Source organism: Plecotus auritus (genome assembly GCF_963455305.1).
Source record: "Plecotus auritus genome assembly, chromosome: 5".
NCBI classification, from domain to species: Eukaryota; Metazoa; Chordata; class Mammalia; order Chiroptera; family Vespertilionidae; genus Plecotus; species Plecotus auritus.
The window spans coordinates 177,339,023-177,361,617 of NC_137776.1; the positions used below are offsets into that span (position 1 = coordinate 177,339,023).

Here is a 22,595-nt window from a genome sequence, read left to right on the forward strand (position 1 = left end):
AAAATGAGGCCTTTGTGCTAGAGGAAATCAACTGAAGTATTTACATTAGAGAACAAGATTTAGTTAAGCCTTCCCTATTTATCATTTATAAAGGAAAACAATCAATATACATGAACTGAGCAAAGAAAACAAAAACTTACATTTTTCTTATACAGAATTATCACATTATTGACCGAGAAAGCCAGAAATGAATATTACCTGACTCTGAACTAAATATTGCTGGGTTTGTCTCTACTAAAGGAGTCATTTTTATAGAAAATGGCATTCCAGAGTGTTGGACAGCTTTTATCTTTCAGCAGTTTAATGGGTTTGAGGAGCATTAAGCATCCATCTTTTTAAAAAATGGAGAAAAATATGGTTTGTCAAGGTATGACAGGACCCTCAATTTGTCGAGAGGGTTCTCAGAAACCTCAGCTAAAGTAGCCTTTGTATTCTGCCTCTCATCAAAAAGATAATAAAAAGCCACTACTGAGAAAATAAAAGGCAACAATTAGAAAACTGTTAAGATTCTGAAATTGGAGAGGTCCAAAGGCTTGGTGCAAACTGATGTCTACTTAGCTGTTTTGTCCCTGGAAAAATGCACCTGGCTGATCAGGATGCCACTGACTGTACGTGAGATATAAGGAGGCCACTCTCCCTAGAGAGGTGTCTACCATCTATCAGTAAAGTGCAGACTCAGGTAAGAATCAACTATTTGTTACAAAAAGTTTTTAAATCAAAGCAACACGTTTATAGCCTTAGAAATGAAAGAGAAAGCACAAAAGGCTTATACTGAAGAGCAGCAGACCATCTCATGATATTCCTTACCCTTTATTCACAGTAATCACATACAATACTTATGTCCTTATTTCTTGATTTAAAATTTTAAACAATATCTGACTTCCCATTATAGATGTTATTATTATAAACATATACATACACTACATGCCAGACTCTGTTCTAAGAGCTTTGCCAGTATTAACTCATTTTAATTTTACTTCATATGAGGTCTTTGGTGACCCAAACAAAAGCTGTCTCAGTGGAGAGGTGGGGGCTAAATCCATAGAATACTGAGGAGAGAATGGGAGAGAAATTAGATAGTAAAGTGAAATAACTCTCTTGAGCAATTCTATTCTAAAAGGGAAAACAGAAATGGAGTAAAGCAGATGTGGATCAAGGAAGTTCCATTAACTTTGGGAGATATCTACACTAATAAAAGAGAAATATGCAAATTTACCATCACTCTGCTACGCCCACCAGCCAATCAGGAGGGAATATGCAAATTAGAAGGACAAAGATGGCGGCTGCCCAGCTGCTCCAGATGTGGAGTGGCCGGGTGGGGCAGGACGCCTGCTATGAGAGGGAGGGCAGGGGGCGAAGGGATCTACAGGAGTGGCACTCCAGCACAGCGAAGATGAAGACTGCAGACTCCAGATCTGCAGCAAAGACGAAGACGGCAGACTCCAGCTGGGGTCTGCAGCAAAGACAAAGACGGAAGACTCCAGCCTGAGTCTTCACCAAAGACAGCAGACTCTGGCCGGAGTCTTCAGTGAAGACAAAGATGGCAGACTCTGGCTGGAGTCTGCAGCGAAGACGGCAGACTCTGGCCAGAGTCTACAGCAATGACGAAGACGGCAGATTCCGGCCGGAGTCTGCAGCAAAGCAGCGAACACGAAGATGGCAGACTCCAGCTGGAGTCTGCTGCGAAGACAGCAGACTCTGGCTGGAGCCTGCAGCAAAGACGAAGAAGGCAGACTCCGGCCAGAGTGAAGGCCTGGGTCCCAGGTGCCGGAGGAAAACTGGTGCTGGAAGCCAAGGGAAGGAAGGCCTATTGCACGAATCTCTTTGTGCAACGGGCCTCTAGTCTATATATATAAAAGCCTAATTGACCGTTAGGACTGGACGACTGGTCAGTACCTATGATGTGCACTGACCACCGGGGGCAGATGCTCAACACAGGAGCTGCCCCCCAGGTGGTCAGTGCGCTCCCACAACTAACCTCCGTGGCAGGCCAACCTCTCGCAATCCCTCCCCCCAGCCCGCTGGCCCTGATCGGCCGTGATCGGGGGTGGCCAGGCCAAGGGACCCCACCCATGCATGAATTCATGCACCGGTCCTCTAGTTATACCATATTAGTAAGCTCATAAGGTGCACCAGAAGGAAAGAAAACATACTGATGCAGACTGTGAGAGGAATGCCCTTCAGTCAGGAAGAAGGACACTGTAGTGTGGCTTCCTCAATCAGGCACTCCTGGGCCATCTATCTAAAATCGCAGTCCCTGTCACCTCACCACTCCCCATCCACTCTCCTTCTCTGCTTATTTTACTCCTTACCACTTATCATTACTCTACTGTAAATCCTACTATGATTACTATATACTTAACTTACCTTGTTTATTCAGGGTCTTCCCTACTAAAATGTAAGCTTAATGAGAACAGAGATTTTTGCCTATTTTGTTCACTGTTGTATCCCCAGTGCCCACAACAGTGCCATGAAAAATACTTGTTATATGAAGTCAGGTGGATAGCAGAGTGGTTGGCCCAAGAGAGGCCAGATAGTTCATCCACCGTGGAGAAGGCAGAGTGGAAGTGGAGAGAACCATGAGGTTGACAGGTGTGGTATGGACTCCTGCCATGCTCCGCTGAGACTTTCATTAGATAAGTATAGAAATCTCAGGTTAGAAATCATTTTCCCTTAGATATTCAAGACACTACTTGACTCTTCTGGTTTCTAAAATTGTCACAGCAGCCCTGGCCGGGTAGCTCAGTTGGTTAGAGTATTGTCCCAATACACAAGGGTTGTGGGTTCAACCCATGGTCGGGGCACTTACAAGAACCAACCAATGAATGCATAAATGGGTGGAACAACAAATCAATCAATATATCTCTCTCTCTCTCCTCTCTCAAATCAAAAAAAATAAAACTGTCACAGCAAAATCTTGTGCAATTTTGATTCTTAGCTTTTGTATAAGAATTACTTTGTCTCTAGCCCAGTATTGTAAAGTTTCATGACAAAACGGCTTAGTATCTTATTTTTTAACTTTTCAAAAATTCTGAAATATGTGCATATACTAAAGTATGTATATCAAATAAGCATGTTTTAAAAGAAAAAAACATGACTCCAAAAGCTAGCACCTAACTCAATGGTTGACAAACTGCAGTCAGTATCTTTGCAAATAAAGCTTTATTGGAACACAGCCACAGACACTAGTTTACTGATTGTAATCTATGAAGTCAGAGTCCATTAGTTGCGGCAAAGATCATCTGGCTTTGAGTCATATTCACTATTGGACCCATTATAGAAAGGTTTCCTGATCACTATCCTAGCTCAAGACAAAAAACAATAGTTTTGATGTCCCCTGTACAACATCTTCCCAATTATACTCTTTTCACTCCCTTTGAGGAAACTACTACTTAAAATGTGTGTTCATCACTTCTCCTCCCACTGTAGTTTGTATGTGTCCCTAAATAATGTACCATTCAGTTTTTCTTACTTGAACTTTTTATGAATGAAATCATACTGTATGTTCTTCTATAGCACATTTCTTTTACTCGAAATTCTATATTAGAGACCCAATCATGCTGGCAATGTTAGTTTCACCGATATAGTATTCCATCGTATGACTACACCACAATTTATCAGTTCTCTGTTAATGGCCATGTGGGCCCTCCCCAGATTTAAAACAGAAAAACAAATGCTGCTATGAACATGTATCCCACTATACATGACAGGAGTGTGTGTAGGTATGTATATGTATGTTTACACACATATACATATATACAATTCCACTCAGGAGTGGTCAAAAGCAGCCAAAAGATATTCATTACAGGGTTACCTACTAAAGGGTTAACCTATGAACAACCGAAATGGCCACCAAGAGAAGAAAGATTTAATAAATAATGACACATCAGTATAATGGAATAAGATATAGACACGTAAAAACTGACAGTGATGGACACTTATGTGGAAGAACGCAAAGTGTTCATAACACAAGAGCAAATGGAAAACTATTTATAAGTGATTGTGAAACCCTAAGAATAAACGAAATGTTCATTGGTTCCATAAAGGGACATGAATAATTAATGAAGATGACATGTTACTATCTGAGGGGATTGTGGCTGATTTCTTTTTCTAAAAATTTCTTTAATCTTTCCAATACGTCCTTCAATTGAAATACAATAATTAAAAAGCCCATCTCAAGACTATCTACTCACAGTGCTGAGTTTGCTGCAAATGATGAGTATCCGGCGTTCGTAGAGCATACTGGCGTACAGATGTAACATGTTGTTTACATCCACAGCCACAAAATATTCTGTCAGATTTCTCTAGGAGAGAGAAGAAGGGAGGTTTGTGCCTTATTTTGTTGGTTCTTATTACAAGCAGCATCTAATAAAAGCATGAGAAACAGAAAATAATCAGGAAGGATACTCTCCTCTTCCCCTGCCCTATTCTTTCTACCTGAGGACCAAGTATGAATCCCATTCATGTATAAAATCATGAAGTGCAGAGTCGGAGAGATGTTAGAGACGCGGCAGTCTGAGCAATTATACCTGTATGGTGATTACAGTTTACAACATGAGGTCATTCACAGTGTGCGCTGCTTTTCATAGAGGTTCCTGAAGGTAAGCAAGACAGGAAGTCTGCAACCTTCCAAATGAGGAAACCAAGGCTCAGAGAGATATGCCAAGATCAAAAAGTCTAGTATGCAATGAAGACAGGACTGCAGCTCAGAGCTTCGGACCCCAGATCCTAGAACTTTCCCAATGCACTGTGCCACACGTCTCAGCAAAACAAAGTACCCAGGGACCAAAATGCTTCTGGCAGAGACCGTTTCGGTCCAACAGATCCCACCCACAAAGGCCAGCATGCTCCTCTCTTGTCATCACGGCTGGTGTCCCCCTCCTCCACAGTTTACATTCTCTAAAATGACTTGGCTGGAATGAAAATAATTTAGAAGATTTACAATTTCCAGGTATTTTACTAAAAAAGAAAAAAAAAAATCAAAGGCAAGCAGCAGCAAGTTGTGACAAAGCAGTGTTTTAACTAGCTTTTGTCTGCAGCCTAGGCTTCATTCCTTTAATTAGTTCTATGGATCGGTACTCTTCAGATTTCAGAAGAAATGTAATGTGTTTCATTTCTGCAACCCTTTCTATACCCACCTGACTTTAATAATACACATAAATATGCTAATTTCTTCAATGTTACAGCTTTTCAATGCCACACAATAAAATCCTCTGAAAATGAAGGGGGAGGGGAAGGAAGGAACGCTATTGCCAGGGGTTGCAATTTATAATAATGAAAGATCTATAACCCATAAATTCAAGTAAACCAGGTGGATTTTATATGCAAAATAGCATAAAGTGCTTTTTGACAATATTATGTAGGGATTGGGAATAAAACAGGCACTTATCTTACAATTTGTTATTGTTTGATTGGAGTACCAGGTTAACCACTGACCTTTATAAATAAAGAGTGAATTAATAGCTCCATACACTGACTACCTACCAAGTACCAGGCACCATATTAGGTACCGTGTATCTATAATCTTATGCAATCTTCATAAAACCCCACTGAGGTATTATTCTTTCCAATATATAGATAAAGTATGGTAAGTCTGGAAGAGACCCAGTAACTGGGAGTCAGAATTTGAACTCAGATCCAACTCCATAGCACATTTGCTTTCCCTTACATTATACTGTCCCACGTAAGTACTTTAAACTTCTACAACATACAAGGCTTTACATATATTATTTCACTTAATCTTGAAACAACTCCTTGAATAGGTATTATGATCTCTTTATACAGATAGGAAAATAGGCACAGAGAAAGTGAAGTAATTTGACCAAGGTTAGACAGTAGGCAGATGAGGTATTATTCAATCTAAGGTGGGCTTGTCTCTAAACTTGTGCTCTTCTTTTTTATTTTCTATAATTTTTTTATCCTTACCTAAGGATATGTTTATTGATTTTAGGGGGAGAGTGAGAGCAAGAGCGAGAGCGAGAGCGAGAGCGAGAGCGAGAGAGAGAGAGAGGCATCGATGTGAGAGAGAACCGTCGATCTTTGCCACCAGTACGTGACCTGACTGGGGACCAAGCCTGCCACTCTTCGGTGTATGGGATGATGCTCTGGTGTATGGAATGACAACCAGGGTTATGGTCTTCTTTTATACCCTTAAAATAATAGGTAAAGTTGTATTCAGGGAAAAAAAAAAAAAAAAACATAGCATAGTAACAAAGAAGGACAAAAGTATGCCTAAAGAAAGAGGAAAAAAAATCCTTATGTGCCAGATAATAGGCACTTTACCTTGGTTCTCTCTAATCTTCTCCAAAACACTGAGAAGGGCATTATCATCTCTATTTTATAGATGGGAAAACTGAGTCTCAGGAAGGTTAAGTAGTTTTCCAAAGGTCACCCAGCTAGAAAGGGCCAAGTTTCAAAATCAGATCTCCTGAAGCCAAAACTCTTGCTCTAACCATCACACAACCTGCCTCTTAACAAACCTGAAAAGCAAAATAAAACAAAAAAGGCAGGCTGAATTAGTCAAGGAGCTTATCTCTTGCTCAGTGGACTGAGGAGTGCTGAGCTAATGATGTCAGGGTGGGGTTTGTTCTGGAGACAGTGACATGGCAGAGCTATTCTCGCAAACAAAAATACAAGGCCTCAGCTGAGTATTTCAGCAAAATGCTTAACTGGTGATGAATTACATGCATTTTTCTTTTAGAAGAGGATGGAAGTAAAAAGAAAATAGAAATGAGGAGCTTAAAGAAGGCCAGAAAGCCCATTAGCACTTTTGACAGATCCAAAGATAACTCTGAAGCCACCAAAACGTGGCCTCAAGAGTCTGCCAAGAAGCTTCACGCTGGGTAGAAATATGTTACACAGCTTGCCGTCCAAATAAGGAGACACAGCGTCAGAGACAAATCCTGCGCCTTATTTTGGTGGGAGAAAAAAAATCACAAGGATACTGGTGTGGATGGGGAAGGGAACATCACTGAAGTGAAATGTCACTTGGTTGAGGTATAACCCCAGGCCCAATAATCATGCTCTGAAAGATTCAGGTGCTTGTTCCAAAAACTCGACACAGGTAACGTTAAAAATATGTAACATTTAGCCAAATTCTCTCTAAACTGTCATGTACTTTTTTTGGTATTCTCATCCCATCTGTGCTGATTACCAAGATATTTGTGTCTAAACAGAAGCTGTCTTTCTTATCTGCTTCCTCCCCTGCCTCTTTCCTTCTGGGATGCCACTGCCTAGGCGTTGGGAGTGGGTGGGAGTGGCGACAGCCCCAGGAGCCTCACTCGGCCATGGGAGCATCTGAGGGGGGCGCAGGGGGGGGGGGGAGTGGGCTTTGGAGGCAGCTATAGTGGGGCACTCGCAGTTCCTACCCAGCATCGTCTCAGAAGAAAACCCCTTGGAGAGAGGGACTCCTTCCCCACGTCTTAAAGCATCCAGCAGTGTAAGGCACACTCCCTCAACTTCTGAGACTTGCCCTACCTTTTCACACCCCAGGCTTTTACTTCTTTCCTTTGCCTAGAATATTCTTCTCTTCCCACTTACTTTTCAAGACCCAGCTGAAATGTCACCTCCTCCTGGAAGGCTTCCTCGACTCCTCATTTGTCAAATTTCCCTTTGTGCTTCTATGGCAATTTGTCTCTATCTTACAATAAAAACAGGCACTTATCTTACAATTTGTTATTGTTTGATTGGAGTACCAGTGTGATTGTCAGTAGCCTGAGGTCCCTCTGGGTAAGATGACGTACCCACAATCTGCAGTGCGATGCAGGAATGAATCAATGAGTGGAGAAAGCACCTGCCTGAAGAGTGCTGCTCCGCAGTTCAAGTGCGAGCCGAGTGGTACAGGAGGAAGCACACCAGCCTGGAGGGGGGCAGGTGGTCTACCAGGAAGAACAAAGCATCTGATTTCAGAAAACCTGGGTCTGAGTTAGATGAAGTGATCAATTACTTAGGAATGGTGAAGGGCCCACAGAAAAAGAATTGACACTGCCGATTCACAGCCAGGTAAAATAACCGGGCGGATGGGGCGGGCCTTCTAACAGTCTCTGTGGTTACGTTTATTAAAAGTGTAAGGAAATAGGTAGTTTGTTCATCCGGTAATGGGCAGTGGGAGAGACTGTACACAGAAGCAGGTGCTCATTTCACCGACAGGTCAATTGTATTTCTCAGATGGAGAAGATAGGAGTGTGGGGAACGGGGAGTAAGAAGAGAGGCTTCCATGACAAACTGTGCCAGGTCAAAATTGCAGCCAAAACATACTGTGAGCTTATATTTATAAAAAACACAAGGTGTGCTACTCTCCTAGCACTTTGTGTCAGTAGAACTGAGTCTTCAACCTCCCATTCCTGTCTCTATAACCTGCCAATCAACCAACACTTATTTAACTCCCACTCTGTGTTCAGTACCACCCTGGGAGCTGGATTAGCAGAGATGCACTCAACAGAATCCCCATTTTCCAGGAGCATAGTCTGGGGATGGGAGTGACATGAAACCCAGAAACCCAGTGGACAAAGTACTGTGGTCCAGGCTGCACGTGTTCCAGTGCTGGCTAAGAGGGCAGATTCAACTCTGCTGGAGGATATGGGAAGAAGGCTGGGGAAGGCTTGTCAGAGAAGGTATCTGGTCTGGGCCTCCCACCAGGCGTTCACTCAGGGGATGGGGGAGAAGCATATTCCAGGCAGAGGCAAAGGCAAGGAGGATAGTGCAGGTCAGGGGGAGTGCTGGGGTAGGGAAGCTGGGACCAGATCCTGCGGGAGCTCTGAAGGATCATGGCACAACCACATCTGTGTTTTGGAAAGATCTTCCTACAGGTCCTGTGGAGGATACACAGGAGAGGGCAGGCGGGAGGCAGGGCAATCGGTTAACAGCTACGCCATATCCCAGGAAAGAATGATTAAAACAAACAAACTATTCAGAGGAAAGCTTTGGATGTGGATGGGATGGATTTCTGTAAAGAGGAATTACAGGACTTGACAATGAATTAGACTTGGAAAGCAGGGTGGGAGAAAGAATCTGGATGACTGTGCACCACACCTTTCCACTTGCCCAAACAGGTTTTTTTCCCCCAAACATTTTTGTTTTCCCCAAACAGTTTTTTAAAGGCAAGTCTACTTAGTTAATGAAGGATCAATCCTCCTTCTAAAGATCCATCAATCCTGTCAAGAATGATGATGGATTACAATGTAGTGTCCTGGATTACAATGCCATCATGGCTAAGCCTAAGTAACCACCCCCTTTATTCCCTGACAATTACTTCTCCTTCTTGCTTAGAGGGACTATTTCCCAGTGCCCTTGTTCAAAAAGCTCCGTGTTCTCAGTGCCATTGTTTTTAGGGTTAAGGACAGTCCTTTACTATTCATGGAGTTAAGCATTATTTCAGTTACATCTACTGTTATGTCCTTCTGAGCATTTTTCCATCCAGCTGAAATATATTACGGGCCCATTCTGTGAGGTTGGGTATCAGGGATACAAAGTTGGAAGGTCTCTGGTTAACAGGGGCACAGCAGCCTGGCAGGTGGGTTTCAGAACAGGCATGTGCAGCACAGCTCCTTAGGTTCTCCAAGCTTTCATTTCTCATCTCCACAAAGAAACAGTGGTGACAGTCCCTTCTCGCTCTAACCCTCTGTGCCTCTAAATCCAGACAAAGAGGAAGGAAAGTCACCTGACAAAACCCCACTTCCCCCAGGAGAAGACCCATAGTGGCTGCTTGCATCTAACTGTCCCTGCTGGCTCCTGTGCTGATCCAGGTGGCTGGGGACTTCAGGCTCACTGTGATCCACACCCGGGGTTAGGAAGCAGGAGGGGGGTGGATGGGGAGGTGGAATGGGCAGATACAGAGAGGCTTAAAGAAAAAGCGTCTTACGTTCAATACCTTAGGGAAATGAGATAATCCTCAAACCAAAGAACCGACTCTAAGCTGGGTACTCCTTGGAGCCTTTGGAACAGATGCTAGTCCGCCCCACGGTCTGTCATTTTATTAGTCTTTGTGACTTGCAGCTTCATACACAGTATAGATGATAAAGACTTACTGTACTGTGTCTGGAAGAGGCTTCTAAGGCAGGAGGCTTGGTTTTGACAGTGGGTCTTATTTCCTGAAATAACTCCGGCTCAGATTATTTTACCATAATGTAAACCTTTAAAAACCTCAATTGACTTTTTTTAAAAGAAGAATTTAGGTTCCCTTAGTTGTGTGGGATCCTTAAGAGGGAATTATAAATTTGGATTCTAAAATAATCTGTCTGAGAAAGAATCCCACAAATTTACATAAGCAAAGTAAGTACGTAATAGGAAAGAAGCAGAGTTTACCCCAAGGTCAACTTTTATCCCTTTGAGTGAATGGAAAAACCATTAGAATAAACAATTACCTGATAACTCTTAAGAGCAACAATGGAATTCTCTATAATCTCGGTACTTGATTATAGGTCTTCTACTGCCACCCCAACTTTATTTGTGAAAGTCACGACGAGTTCATACATCTTTTCTATATCATGCTGCATCTTTTGACAAAGTGGAGTCTGGGCAATGTTATATGTAACTGTCCATTCTAAATGCTTTTCTTGCATCATTAACCAGTTGGTATGACACTGGTCAGATAATTAAGACAGGTTTGTTTAATATTCCAAATGACGGTCTATATGCTTACCCATTAATCAAAAATACACTTCAAAAAACTGGCCGCTAAAAAAAAATCTCTTCTCCAGCCAGTTTACAATTTAATTATTACTACATATCTGTTCATGATCTGTGACTTTTTTAATGCAGGTCAACTGTTCAAAATTTATAAAGATTTATGCTCATTTAACTATTACCTGTATAAAATTCACTCCTACATCTGTTATCTTGATAGAGAAAACCCTGGTGAACAATTATATGGTGATAGTTTTTCAGTAAAAAGGAAGAAAATATTTTTACAAAAAAATTGGAGAAATAATGAGAATTAACTTCAACAGGCATCTGAGAGTAGAAAAAATTAATTCTCTACCTTTGCTTTTCATTAATGTCTTGTAGACACAATGGCCCCAAAGCCAGGAGAAACTATTATTTTTCCTTCTCCTGAGGGTGGCTGCATTGTTCATTCATTCATTCATTCATTCATTCATTCCATAAATATATATGAGCATTTACTGTGTTCTATGTTCAGTGCTAATTATGGAGACACAGTGATGGAAAAATCCTGATGTCTGTCCTCAGGAAGGAGAGAGGATATTGAACAGAGATTTGCATAATTACTTACACTTATGATGAGTGATTTCTTAGAAGGGTATAGGGAACTAGGACCGGGAGCGGGAAGCCCAGGACCCAATAGCATCTCAGTGCTGGGATCAGACTGACTGAGTGTGAATCCTGGTTTTAGCATTTAAGGCTGGATGACTAGCGGCAACTTTCTTCTCTGAGCTTCATTTTCTCTTCAAAGCTTTTCTGGAAGAACAACCACACCACTTGGCTGCTGTGAAGGTTTCATGGTATAACACACTGTGTCTGATCTGACCCATAGTGGGTATGAGCTCAATTTCTTATGAACCTTTTTTCTGAAGCGTCCAGAAGAATATGATCGTCTGAAGACAGAATCAAGTTCCATATTCCAAAGTCCTTTTACCGTTTTCTTTGCTTAGTCGCTGAAGTTCATTATGTCCCTTGGAGAAGATAATCAATCAGTGTTTACAGCCACCTCCCCATATTACAGGCACTGAAGTCCTAGACTCCATTCCCTACACCATTCCCAAGCTTCACAAATTCTGGTGTCAATGGTGCCTGCTAAGAGACTTTTGTGGCCAAATACACACTTCATGAGAGGAAAAGCACTGGTCTTCACAAATAAGAATGTCAGCAAAAACCTAGAAAACACAAGCTATAAGAAGTAATGCTCTCTAGCCCTTAGCCACAACTCAGATCTCAAGAATTCCAGGAAAGCCAAGGAAAGAAGGGAAAGAAAAGAAGTCTCAAAAGCAGCATCATGTTGTACCAGGCACTGAACTTGGAATTTTACATTTAATACTTCATTTGTTCCTCCCATTTTTCTTTATTGGATAAGAATACCAAGGCTCAGAGAATAGAGGTAAGGAGCCCAAGGTCCCAGAGTGGCGGAGCCCAGTGTCTGGCTGTCTCCAAAACTCATGTTCTTTCCACTACAGCATACTGCATCGTATTAACAACCCCACTGTTATTGCTTGTTTCAATTTGCAATGCAGCAATTTAGTCATTTTAAATTAATCCTTGAAAAATCACCAAGAGATTAAAATGCAAATTTCAACATGGCTAGAGCTCAATAGTGACTCTATATAAAAAATCACACAAATTGGTCCTACAAAAGTTTAAATTCTCCTTAGACAAAAAGCTCGCCTGCTTCATTTCATATTTGAGCTACGAAAAATCATTTTGTTTCCTTTTTCCTCATGAATATCAAAAGTCAACTGTAGGGAGGCCAGATGGGTGGGTATAATGGAAATAAAATGCTTTGGTTCTAACAAACCTAGGTCACTGAACCCTACTTAGGAGCAGGCCTTGGGCTAGTAAACTCAGGTCTGTGAGCCCGGGGACCCTATATGTACAATGGGGCTCACTTCTACCTCTCACAGAGAAGCTGGAAGGATTTAAATGGGACCATGTATGTTAGAACTCTGGCAGACTGTCTTTATTCCTGCTTAGAAATAAACAAGGCCAGCCTTTTACGGTTTGCAAAGGAGGATTTAATGGACAATGGGTCATGCACTGGGAATTGGTTCATTAGTGGCAAAAACAGCAAAGAGAATGCAAATTTTTTAAAGTGGTGGGGACAGGGGAGGTGGCATACAGTACAGACAGGAATTGGAGGTGGGGCTATGAAAAAGACAGGGTTGTTGCTGTTTTTTCTCTAAGCTATTTCTAATCTCAGTAATTGTGGTTTTGAAAAGTAATAAGTTATCAGAATTTTCAGGTGCTTTAAATTTTCTCAGTCCTTAAAATTAAAAAAATTAAAGAAAAACCTAATCTGGGCAATAGTTGTTACTCTAACATCCTATATAATAAAAGCCTAGGTGGTGTCACGCCCTTGTGCAATGTCGACACAAGATGGCTGCCACAAGATGGCCGTTGTGGGCAGTTGGGGGCGACTGTGCTGGCAAGGGAGGGCAGTTGGGGGCAATCGGGCGGGCAGGGGAGGGCAGTTGGGGGCAATCAGGCCGGCAGGGGAGCAGTTAGCGGGCGACCAGGCTGGCAGGCGAGCAGTCAGGAGCCAGCAGTCCCAGACTGTGAGAGGGATGTCCGACTGCCAGTTTAGGCCTGATCCCTATGGGGTCCCAGATTGGAGAGGGTGCAGCCCGGGCTTAGGGACACCTGCCCTGTGCACGAATTTTGTGCACCCAGCTTCTAGTTATTTATAACAACAAAACATTAGAAACAATCTAAATGTCTATTAGTAGGAGAAGCATAGTTAAAATACTGTGGGGATTTTCAGTAAAATATGGTAGATATTTGTCTTTTCTCTCACATGATACCATGTGCCCTCCTATCCCTGAAAAGTCACAGTAAAATAATTTTAAAAGACATACCCCTCCCCCTACACACACACACACACACACACACACACACACACACACACCCCATTAGAGAAAAGACAGTAATGGAAGAAAGATGTCAAGTTTTGGGAAGCCAGAAAACAGATGTTACTGAAGAAATGGTTCTCAACTTGGGTCATTTGCCCCCAGGGGACATTTGGCAATATCTGGGGACATTTTTGGTTGTTATAGCTGAGGGGTGTGCTCTCATCATATAGTAGGCAGAGCCCAAAAATGCTGCTAAACATCCCCAAATGTACAAGGGCAATGCCACACAATAAAAAATTATATGCCTGTCTTGGCTGGGTGTGGCTTGGTTGGTTGGGTGTCATCCAGGGTTCGATTTCCAGTCAGGGCACATGCTCATGTCGTGGGTTCAATCCCTGGTAGGGGGAGAGGGGCATGCAAGAGGCAGTTGATGGATATTTTGCTCTCACATCGATGTTTCTCTCTCTCCCTCTCTTTCTCTCTCTCTAAGAACAATAGAAAAATAAATAAAAATAATAAAATTATTTGGCCCAAGCTGTCAAGAGTGCCAACTGAGGTTGAAAACTTAAGGAGACTGACTTGGTGGCCTAGAAAAGTATCAACACTAAGGCTGGGGCCAGGGAATAGGGCAGCAAGCATCAAGGCCAACTCACACCAAAGAACTCCAAAAAGGTTCTGGAATCGAGACACCAGACCTCTGAAAGCTAGGGGAAGGGTGCCAATAAAATTAAGAATAATTTGATTCCAAGATTCTCCTTTCCCAGCTCACTCAGATAGTCAAGTGGCCTTCCAGCATCCCTCTGGAAGAATAAATATGTACTTTTTAAAGGAACTAAACCATAAAGGCTTGGGCGACACCAGGCATAGCTGAAAACAGGGGATAAGGCATTAAATAAAAAATGGGGTGTTAAATAAAGTTATATACACTAAATGTAGAAATGCCATGACCCACACTTTCCCCACTCAGCTTCCAGAACATTGGTAATTGAATTTACACTCTCCAGCATGAGAAAACTGACTAGTCCAAAAATAGAAGATTCTGATATTGATATTTAAGAGCCTTACACCCCAAGAACCCCAAGTAGCCAGGCCTCTGATTCATTCTCAACAATAACAAAACTTCACTAATTAAACTTGATTACTTAACATTTATAATTTGTCTGCTCTATGGACAACATTTAAAACAATTTCCTTCCTGTGAATCTGTAGTAATTATGGAGAAATATATACCACTTATTCCAGTAATTTAAAGAAGTAATCAAGTATATACCCCACAGAATTGAAAATAGGGACTTAAGCAGATGTTTGTACACCAATATGCATAGTGGCATTATTCACAATAGCCAAAAGGTAGAAACAACCCAAGTGTCCATTGATGGATAAGCAAAATGTAGGATGTGATATAAATACAATGGATTATTACTCAAGCTTATAAAAGAAGGAAATTCTGACACATGCTGCAATGTGAACGAACCACAAAGGCATTATGCAAAGTGAAATAAGCTAAAGACAAAAAGATAAATATTGTATGATTCTACTTAGATGAGGTACCTAGGGTAGTCAAATTCATGAGACAGAATAGTATTTGCCAGGGGCTTGGGACGAAGCAGGGAGTGGAGAGTTGTTGTTTAATGGATTGTTTAATGGGTACAGAGTTTCGGTTGGAAAAATGATAAGGTGCAAGAGGTAGATATTGGTAATGGTTGCACAACAATATGAATGTATTTACACCAACAAAATATACACTTAAGGATGGTTAAAATGATAAATTTTATTTTATGTACATTTTGCCACAATTAAACATTAATCAAGTGCCTAAGTGGTGGTGATTTTATATTTAATTCTACATAGCACTATTTATAATCTGAGTAAAGCATTTTGAAAATGTGTCTTAAGGCTAGTCTTGGTATGTCATAGCCTGTCAGAATGCAAAAATTAACCTCTGCTCCCTCAGGTTCAAGTTCACTGCTTTTAAGGCCTTAAGAAGTGGGGCTGGGAGTCCTTATACTTATCCTCACAAATGCTTTGTTTTACTCTCTTAAAAGTGAATATAGAAATATAGTAGAAGTATAATTCTACTTGAGTAAATTTACCCTACTCAAGAAATCTTTATATGGAAACATTTTACTTACAACAGCAAAATCTCAAAGTCACCTAAATGCACAACAGTGAGGAAATTGCAAATGGAATAATATGCAGCCATAAAAAATGATTCTTATAAATGAAATGGAAAAATGCTTATGTAATAGGTGATCTTAACTATATAAAAAATACATTCTAAAAAGACTAGAATGAGACATCAACATGTTAATAGGTGATTGCCTTTGAGAAATATGAATAATAATCCCTCCTTGTTTTTAAACTTTTCAAATATTCTCTATTGTTTTTGCCTTTATAATGCATTATTTTATAGTGGGAAAATATATCCTTTTATTTTCTTTTAAAAGTAAGTTACAAAAAACAAAAATTTATCTCCCATGTACTCACATTCTCAGGTATGCTGGGAAGTTCTCTGGTATCAGGCACATTAAAATAAGAATGCTGGAAAAGAAAAGTAAACCTATTTATTTTTGCAAAAATAAGCAACAAGCACATTATTCAGAGGTTAGGTACATGATTTGAAGATAATTTTTTACTCAGATGTGGAAGCCACTTCACTCACTGGAAATGTCTATGGAATCTTTTCTTTGGATAACACTGGATTAAAGGCAGATGCATTAAATCATCGGTTTGGTAGATGGAGTTCTTTTCTAAAAGAGACTAGTGACCTGGTGCATGAAATTTGTGAACAAAAGGGAATTAATTAGAGGAAATATTTTAATATTGCTATTTGCCCTTTCTCTATAATAGAAGTGTCAGATGTGAAAGAAAATTAGTAAAATGTATATGAAAATCTTCCTCCTGTCAGAGTCTGGGGCACGCCACGGGAACCAGAGTCAAGTCCCCGCCCACCCACATGCACCTCGAAATCGCACGAGACCCAGACCCAGCCGGCCCCAACCCCATTGGGCTAGATCCAGACCCAGCCGGCCCCACCCCTGTCAAGCCCCACCAGGTGGGGGGCGCAGCCTCAGGTCGCCTGGCCCAGCACCAGGGTGGGGGTCGCAGCCTGAGGTCCCCCGGCCCGGGCCAGGGGGGGCGTGCTTTGAGGTCCCCTGGCCCGGGCCAGGGGGTGCGCCCTGAGGTCCCGCATCTAGCCCCGCTGGGCGGGGGGCATGGCCTGAGGTTCCCTGTCAAGCCCTGCCAGGCGGGGGGCACAGCCTCAGGTCCCACAGCCCGGCACCAGGGCGTGGGGCACGGCCTGAGGTCCCCTGTCAAGCCCCACCAGGCAGGGGGCACAGCCTCAGGTCCCCTGCCCCAGACCAGCACCACGCAGCCTCAGGTCCCTGCTGATTGCTCGTTTAGGCTTGTTACGGGAACTCGGCCTCCGCTGTGGGCGCAGCCATCTTGTGTTACGGGATCCCCACCTCTGCTGTGGGTGCAGCCATTTTGTTATGGCGTGACTGTCAATTTGCACATTCCCTCTTTATTAGATAGGATGAACTACTTTGGGAGATACAAGTGAACAGCTCAAAGGGGTTAAAGGCTAAATTCCCATACAATGTTTGCAGGTTTCTGAACATAAGAATGCTGCAGGCTTCATAATTTATTGTTCAATGAGGCAAGTGGACTCTAGGGACCAGATATCACAAGGTTCACTCAACAATGGTCTTTACCAACCAAACCTGCCATTTCATTTCAGCATCTGAGATTATATCCATCTATAGGCTATGGGCAAAATCTGCCCGAAGGCCCAAGTGATGTTAAGGACAGCTCCAGCTGAAGGATAGCTGCACTGAGACTATTCCAGGGGTTAAGAATGGAGGATTTCTCTTCGCTATGTATGCTCTGCCAATAAGCCTCATGACTTCTAGTGCAATCTCCAGCTCAGTGGAGTTGAAAACTTGACCAGTTCAAAGAACTTTCAAGGAGGCATCGCTATGTGTGTAACAAGAGTGTGTCCCTGAGTTAAATGACAACAGACTGAACTAATGATACCTCCTCTGTGCTACGAAAGACTCAGAGGACAATGGCAAGCAGGAATGAAGAGAGCCCAGTGCTGATCAATTAAGGAGGGGACTATGCAAAGGCCAGGAAAGGTCACATGCAGAGAAGGTCGGCTTAACCATGGCCTAAGTTCAAACCTGGACCCCCAAGTGACATTTAAGGAAGTCCTCCTGACCCACCATTTTTGGGTAATTGCAAAATAAGTGTGTCTCTAAAAAAATGAGTTGGATAGCCTTCCTGAAATGAAAGGCACAGGGGACAACTGAAATGACAATGACAACAATAATACTATGAGCTGTTGGTCTAATATTTAACAGACATTTATTTAATGCCTGCTACATTGCAAGCTTTATGCCAAGTACTTTAGAAATATTACCTCTAATTTCCATAACAAATTTTAAGATAGAAATTATCTTCACATTGCAAATGGGTAAATTAAGGCTTAGGGAGCTGAAAGTAACTTGTGAAGGTTATGTGGCTTGTAGGTGACAGAACCAGTACTGAAACCAGGTCTGGATAATTAGAGCTGTGCTCTTTCCACTACAACAGGCTGTTTTAACCTGTGCTTTTTAAATGCAAATTGTAGCTAAAGTCACCTGAATTAAAATAATAAACTAAAAAGTAAAAACAAATTATAGAAAGATAACTTAAAAAACAAACAAACAAACAAACAACTCCACAATGCATTATTCCAAAGTCTGTGTGTTTGTGCCAAAATATCACCTATAAAGTATTACAACTGAGATTGTGCAGCATGGAAACTAGTCAACAACTAACAATAAGGATTAAAATAGTGAAAGTAAAATACAAGGTTAAATTTGACACCAAATTCACCAACTTCTAATTCCAAATGGCTAGAAGGGAGTCCCAGGAAATGTTCAGTAATGGATGTCCACAAGGGGCTAGAGTCATAAAGTAATAGTTGGCACAGTGAAGGGGAAAGAACAGGGACCGCAGAGCTGGCTCTTAACAGCTATATGATTTTTAGCAACTTCACTTAACAGCCTCAGTTTTTGAGTCATAATATCTACTTCACAACTGTTGTGAGGAATAATGTTATATATGTGAAATGTCTAGAATTCCATAAATGGCCTTTTAATAGAAAATCATGATTATTGCTCTTGACTGCTAGTTTACATTTCCATTTTTCTCAATCACCTGTATCAGACACACAGAAATATTTTCTTGTGACTAAAGCAAAAAAATATCCAGGATTGCCATTTTATCAACAATTCAGGCTTTCTGATCTAGATGAAATGAGTGCTTCAAAATCAGAAATACCACATGGAGAAAGGAATTCCTTGTGAACAAGAAAGAAAAAAAAATCTGCCTTTACAGACGCAATGGATTGTAACTAGTGAGCCAATGCAGTTCCCAAAACAAGTAGTCACCAAGCTGTCCTTTGAGATTCTGTCTTGCTCCATCGCCCATGAAATGCTGCGACCAGAGGTCAAAAACATTCCTAGAAACCACTGGCATGAAACAGCTGCACCCTCCCTGCAGTTTCTCCTGCCTCTGCAATGGTTTGTCCTTGAGGCCTGGCAGCCACTCAGGGGAAGGAGTGGCCCTTCTTCCCCAGCATCTGGTGACCCAGCCAGACTATTCCACAGCTACCTGTCGGATGTCATTACAGACTGAAGTGGTGAGATCAAGCTGTTTAGAAAAAGGGACAGCGGCAAAGGCAAAGGTGGCTTAGCTGTGCGGCGATTAGTGAGGCAGGTTTAAAGCTCATTCCTTCATCTTCCCATCAGTCTTCCTTACATGAATTTCTGCAACAAGGTTCCTTTCCTTCCCATGCTCTATTAAAGTGAGTAAAAACCTCTACTAATTCCCTTTTTCCTTCCTTCTTTCTCCCTTTCTTTCAAAACCTATGGCCTAGTGCAGTGGTCAGCAAACTCATTAGTCAACAGAGCAGCAAACCGCGGCTCGCGAGCCGCACGTAGCTCGCGAGCCGCAGATTGCCAACCACTGACCTAGTGGAAACAACATAGGCTTGGAAGGTTAACCCTGGATTTGAAAACCCCAACCTTCTCACAATTAACCACATAACTTTGGATAGGCAAGTACATTTTCCTCTCTAAGCCTCATCAATGAAATGAGAATGCTAATATCTACTTGTAATTGTTGTGAACATTAGAGAGGAATACTTGGCATATATTAGGAACTTAGTAAATAATATATTATTAGATATTGGTAATAATAATGCTTTCAATTTGATCATCACGAAAAAACCAAACCCCTATGAGATATGTCCATTTTAAGAGGGCAAATACCAAGATAATAACCACTGAAGACCAATATTGTACCTGGTTCTAGTGAAGCTGAAAGACAAAACATTTTAAACGTTCAGACCCCACAACATAAGGAAAATAGCCCCTGTATAATCAACAGCTGGCCAAAGCATGTCCATCTGAGAATACTAATGAGGTGGTGACAAGGGTTTGACCCAGGGAACTGGAAGATTCTAGTAACTGAAATATGGAAGCACACATAAGACTCAGATCATGGGCAAATCTACAATGAGGAGTAAAATCTCCCAATTTGTAGTTCAGAGGATTTTCCACCCTAGCACACCACAGAACATGCAGCATGTACATAAAAGAGCTCAAAGAAGTTATTAGTGTAGGCCAGGAACTATGCCAGGCACTCTCTATCCCTGTCCTCAGGGACCTACAGTCCATGGGGGGATAGGAAAACAGATAGTCCAACGCGGCATGACTAAGTACTGCTAAGTGTACAAGATTCTTGGGACAAAAAAAGAAAATCTTCAAGCCTGGTGCGTATTGAGGAGGATTTCTTGGAATTAAATCCGAGTTGAGTTCTGAAGGATGACTATGGCGTACCCTAGTAAATAGGGGAGAAGTGGTGTTGAAGGCTCAGAGGGCAGCAAGATAGGCTTCAGCAAAGGGACATTCACAGCAATGCTGGGGGGCAAAACGTGAGGCAGGCCAGGAGATGCTAGTGATGGGATGACAGCCAGGAAGTGAGGATCTGAGGACATTTGGGACCCATTGCTCATGGAATCCCAGAGAAAGGAAGAAATACAACTCCCTGGCCTGCCTTGAGCCCAGAGGTCTCAGAGAACTCGGGGTTAGGGTGTGGAAGGTGCAGATAACAAAAGACGACGCTTTTCGGCTAATTCCTTCTTGCTGTTAATAGTGAAATGGTTATTCAGTGATGGCTGATGTTCTGCCCACTTACCACGCTGAGATGAACAGAAACTCCTGGGTCAGGGATGGGAAGTTTGTGCAGAGTTTCCAGAAGCTCGTTCCACTGACTCTCCTGAAAGAAATAAAAGGCCTCAGTAACCAAATCAAGGCTGAGCCCTTAGTCAGAGACCTGCAGGGAGGCCTGGGCACACACTAAGCTGGGGCTCCTCATGACTGAGGGGCTGGGAGGTACTGGCCCCAGGACGGAAACAGGTTTGATATTTAAGGAGGGTTGGACAAAAGACACTGCTTATGGTTCAATATAAGTGCCAACTAGATCCTCCCACACCAAGTTTGACATTTTCTACTCAGTGAGACACCTACCATGACCGCCTTTTATGGATTGTGTACCATAAGCTCTCAGCAAATCTATCCTCTCAACTCCATAGCAACAACTTTTAAATGCAAACAATCCTTGCTTACAGGTCGGGGGTGGTGGGGAGAAATAACGATGACACTATAGATCTTGTCTTCATCATCATTACCCTCAATTAATTTTATTGAGTGTTCACTGGGTACACATGGCAGTCTCCAATTATGGAAAGTTAAAAATGAACTACGTACAACAGCATGCAAGATAGGATGATGGCTGTGCATTTTAATTAGTGAAATTAAATACAAAGCAGTGCAAATTATTCGACTGAAAACAGAGTCACCTTTAAAATGCTCAAAAGAACACTGCTTACAGAATTATCCCAAAGCCATTTCTCCCATACTGTGGCACTCTCAGTTAATATAACAGTAATAAGCTCACATTTGTATCCTTTTTTAAAACCTATATGATCCTCACAACCACCCCACTTTACAGACTGAAAAACTGAGGCTCTGAAGGGTGAAGCCACTTGGCTCAAATCCGTCAGTTAGTTAGTAACTTGCTCAGCCAGGAGCAGAGCCCTCTCTATTGCGTGGTAGCTGATTTTGGTAGTGAATTTCAAGGAAAGTAAAAGAGGTTGAGTTCAGATTAAAAGCCTGTTTCAATCTGAACTGATAAAATACTCAAGTTTCTCACAAAGGAGAGAAATGTATAAATGCATGCATCAACATGTTTAATTTTGTTCTGAAACAATTTTGAATTTAAAGAATAGTTGTAGGACAGTACAAAATTTTTTTTTTAGTTTCTGAACTATTTGAGAGTGATTCTACTCCATTACCCAGAAATACAAAAGAACACTCCTGTACATAACCACAATTAATCATCAAAATCAGGAAATTAACATTGATACATTACCATCTAATCCTTGGAGCCCATCAAGTTTTGTCAAATGTGCCAATCATAGCAAAATAATCCAGTTCAGAATCACAAACTGCCTTTAGTTATGACTCTCTAGTCTTTATCAGTCTGGAACAGTTCCTATCGTTCCTAATTTGTATGAACCTGACAGTGAGACCAGTCATTTTATAGACTAACCCTCAATTGTCTGTTTTCTATTGATTCAGATTCCCCTAACCCCAATATTACTATGGTATTTTTTTAAGGGATATTTCTCAGAACTAATGTCCTATAGAAAGTATGAGAGGGAAAATGTCTCTATCATTTAATAATAATGTATCACTTTAATTTAAAAACTTAGGCCATTTACAAAAAGGAAAATATAGGAAGTTAGACATATGGACAAATATTCAACTCACTAAAAATCAAAGAAATACAATTAAAACAATGAGACTCGTTCACTTGTTAAATAAGCAATGGATTTCACAAATACTGGCGAGAGTAGGGTGACTCAGGCACTCTGCTAGTAAAGGGTATTTTTAAAGAAAACAGCACAGTTCTTTTGGAAAGCAGTTTAGCAAATGTTCTAAAAATGCTTATGTCCACTGACCT

General features: G+C 41.6%; 1 protein-coding gene across 2 annotated transcripts in view; it reads right to left on the reverse strand.

Annotated features, from left to right (window-relative positions):
• DENND1A (DENN domain containing 1A) overlaps positions 1-22,595 on the reverse strand; it is a 479,039-nt gene that overhangs the window by 229,362 nt on the left and 227,082 nt on the right. For both annotated transcript variants that reach the window (XM_080668038.1, XM_080668037.1), the window contains exons 7-9: positions 20,766-20,846; positions 16,005-16,058; positions 4,194-4,304 (exon numbers count right to left, since the gene is read on the reverse strand). In XM_080668038.1, the coding sequence (XP_080524164.1) occupies positions 4,194-4,304; positions 16,005-16,058; positions 20,766-20,846 (246 nt within the window). The remainder of the gene's footprint in view (positions 1-4,193; positions 4,305-16,004; positions 16,059-20,765; positions 20,847-22,595) is intronic.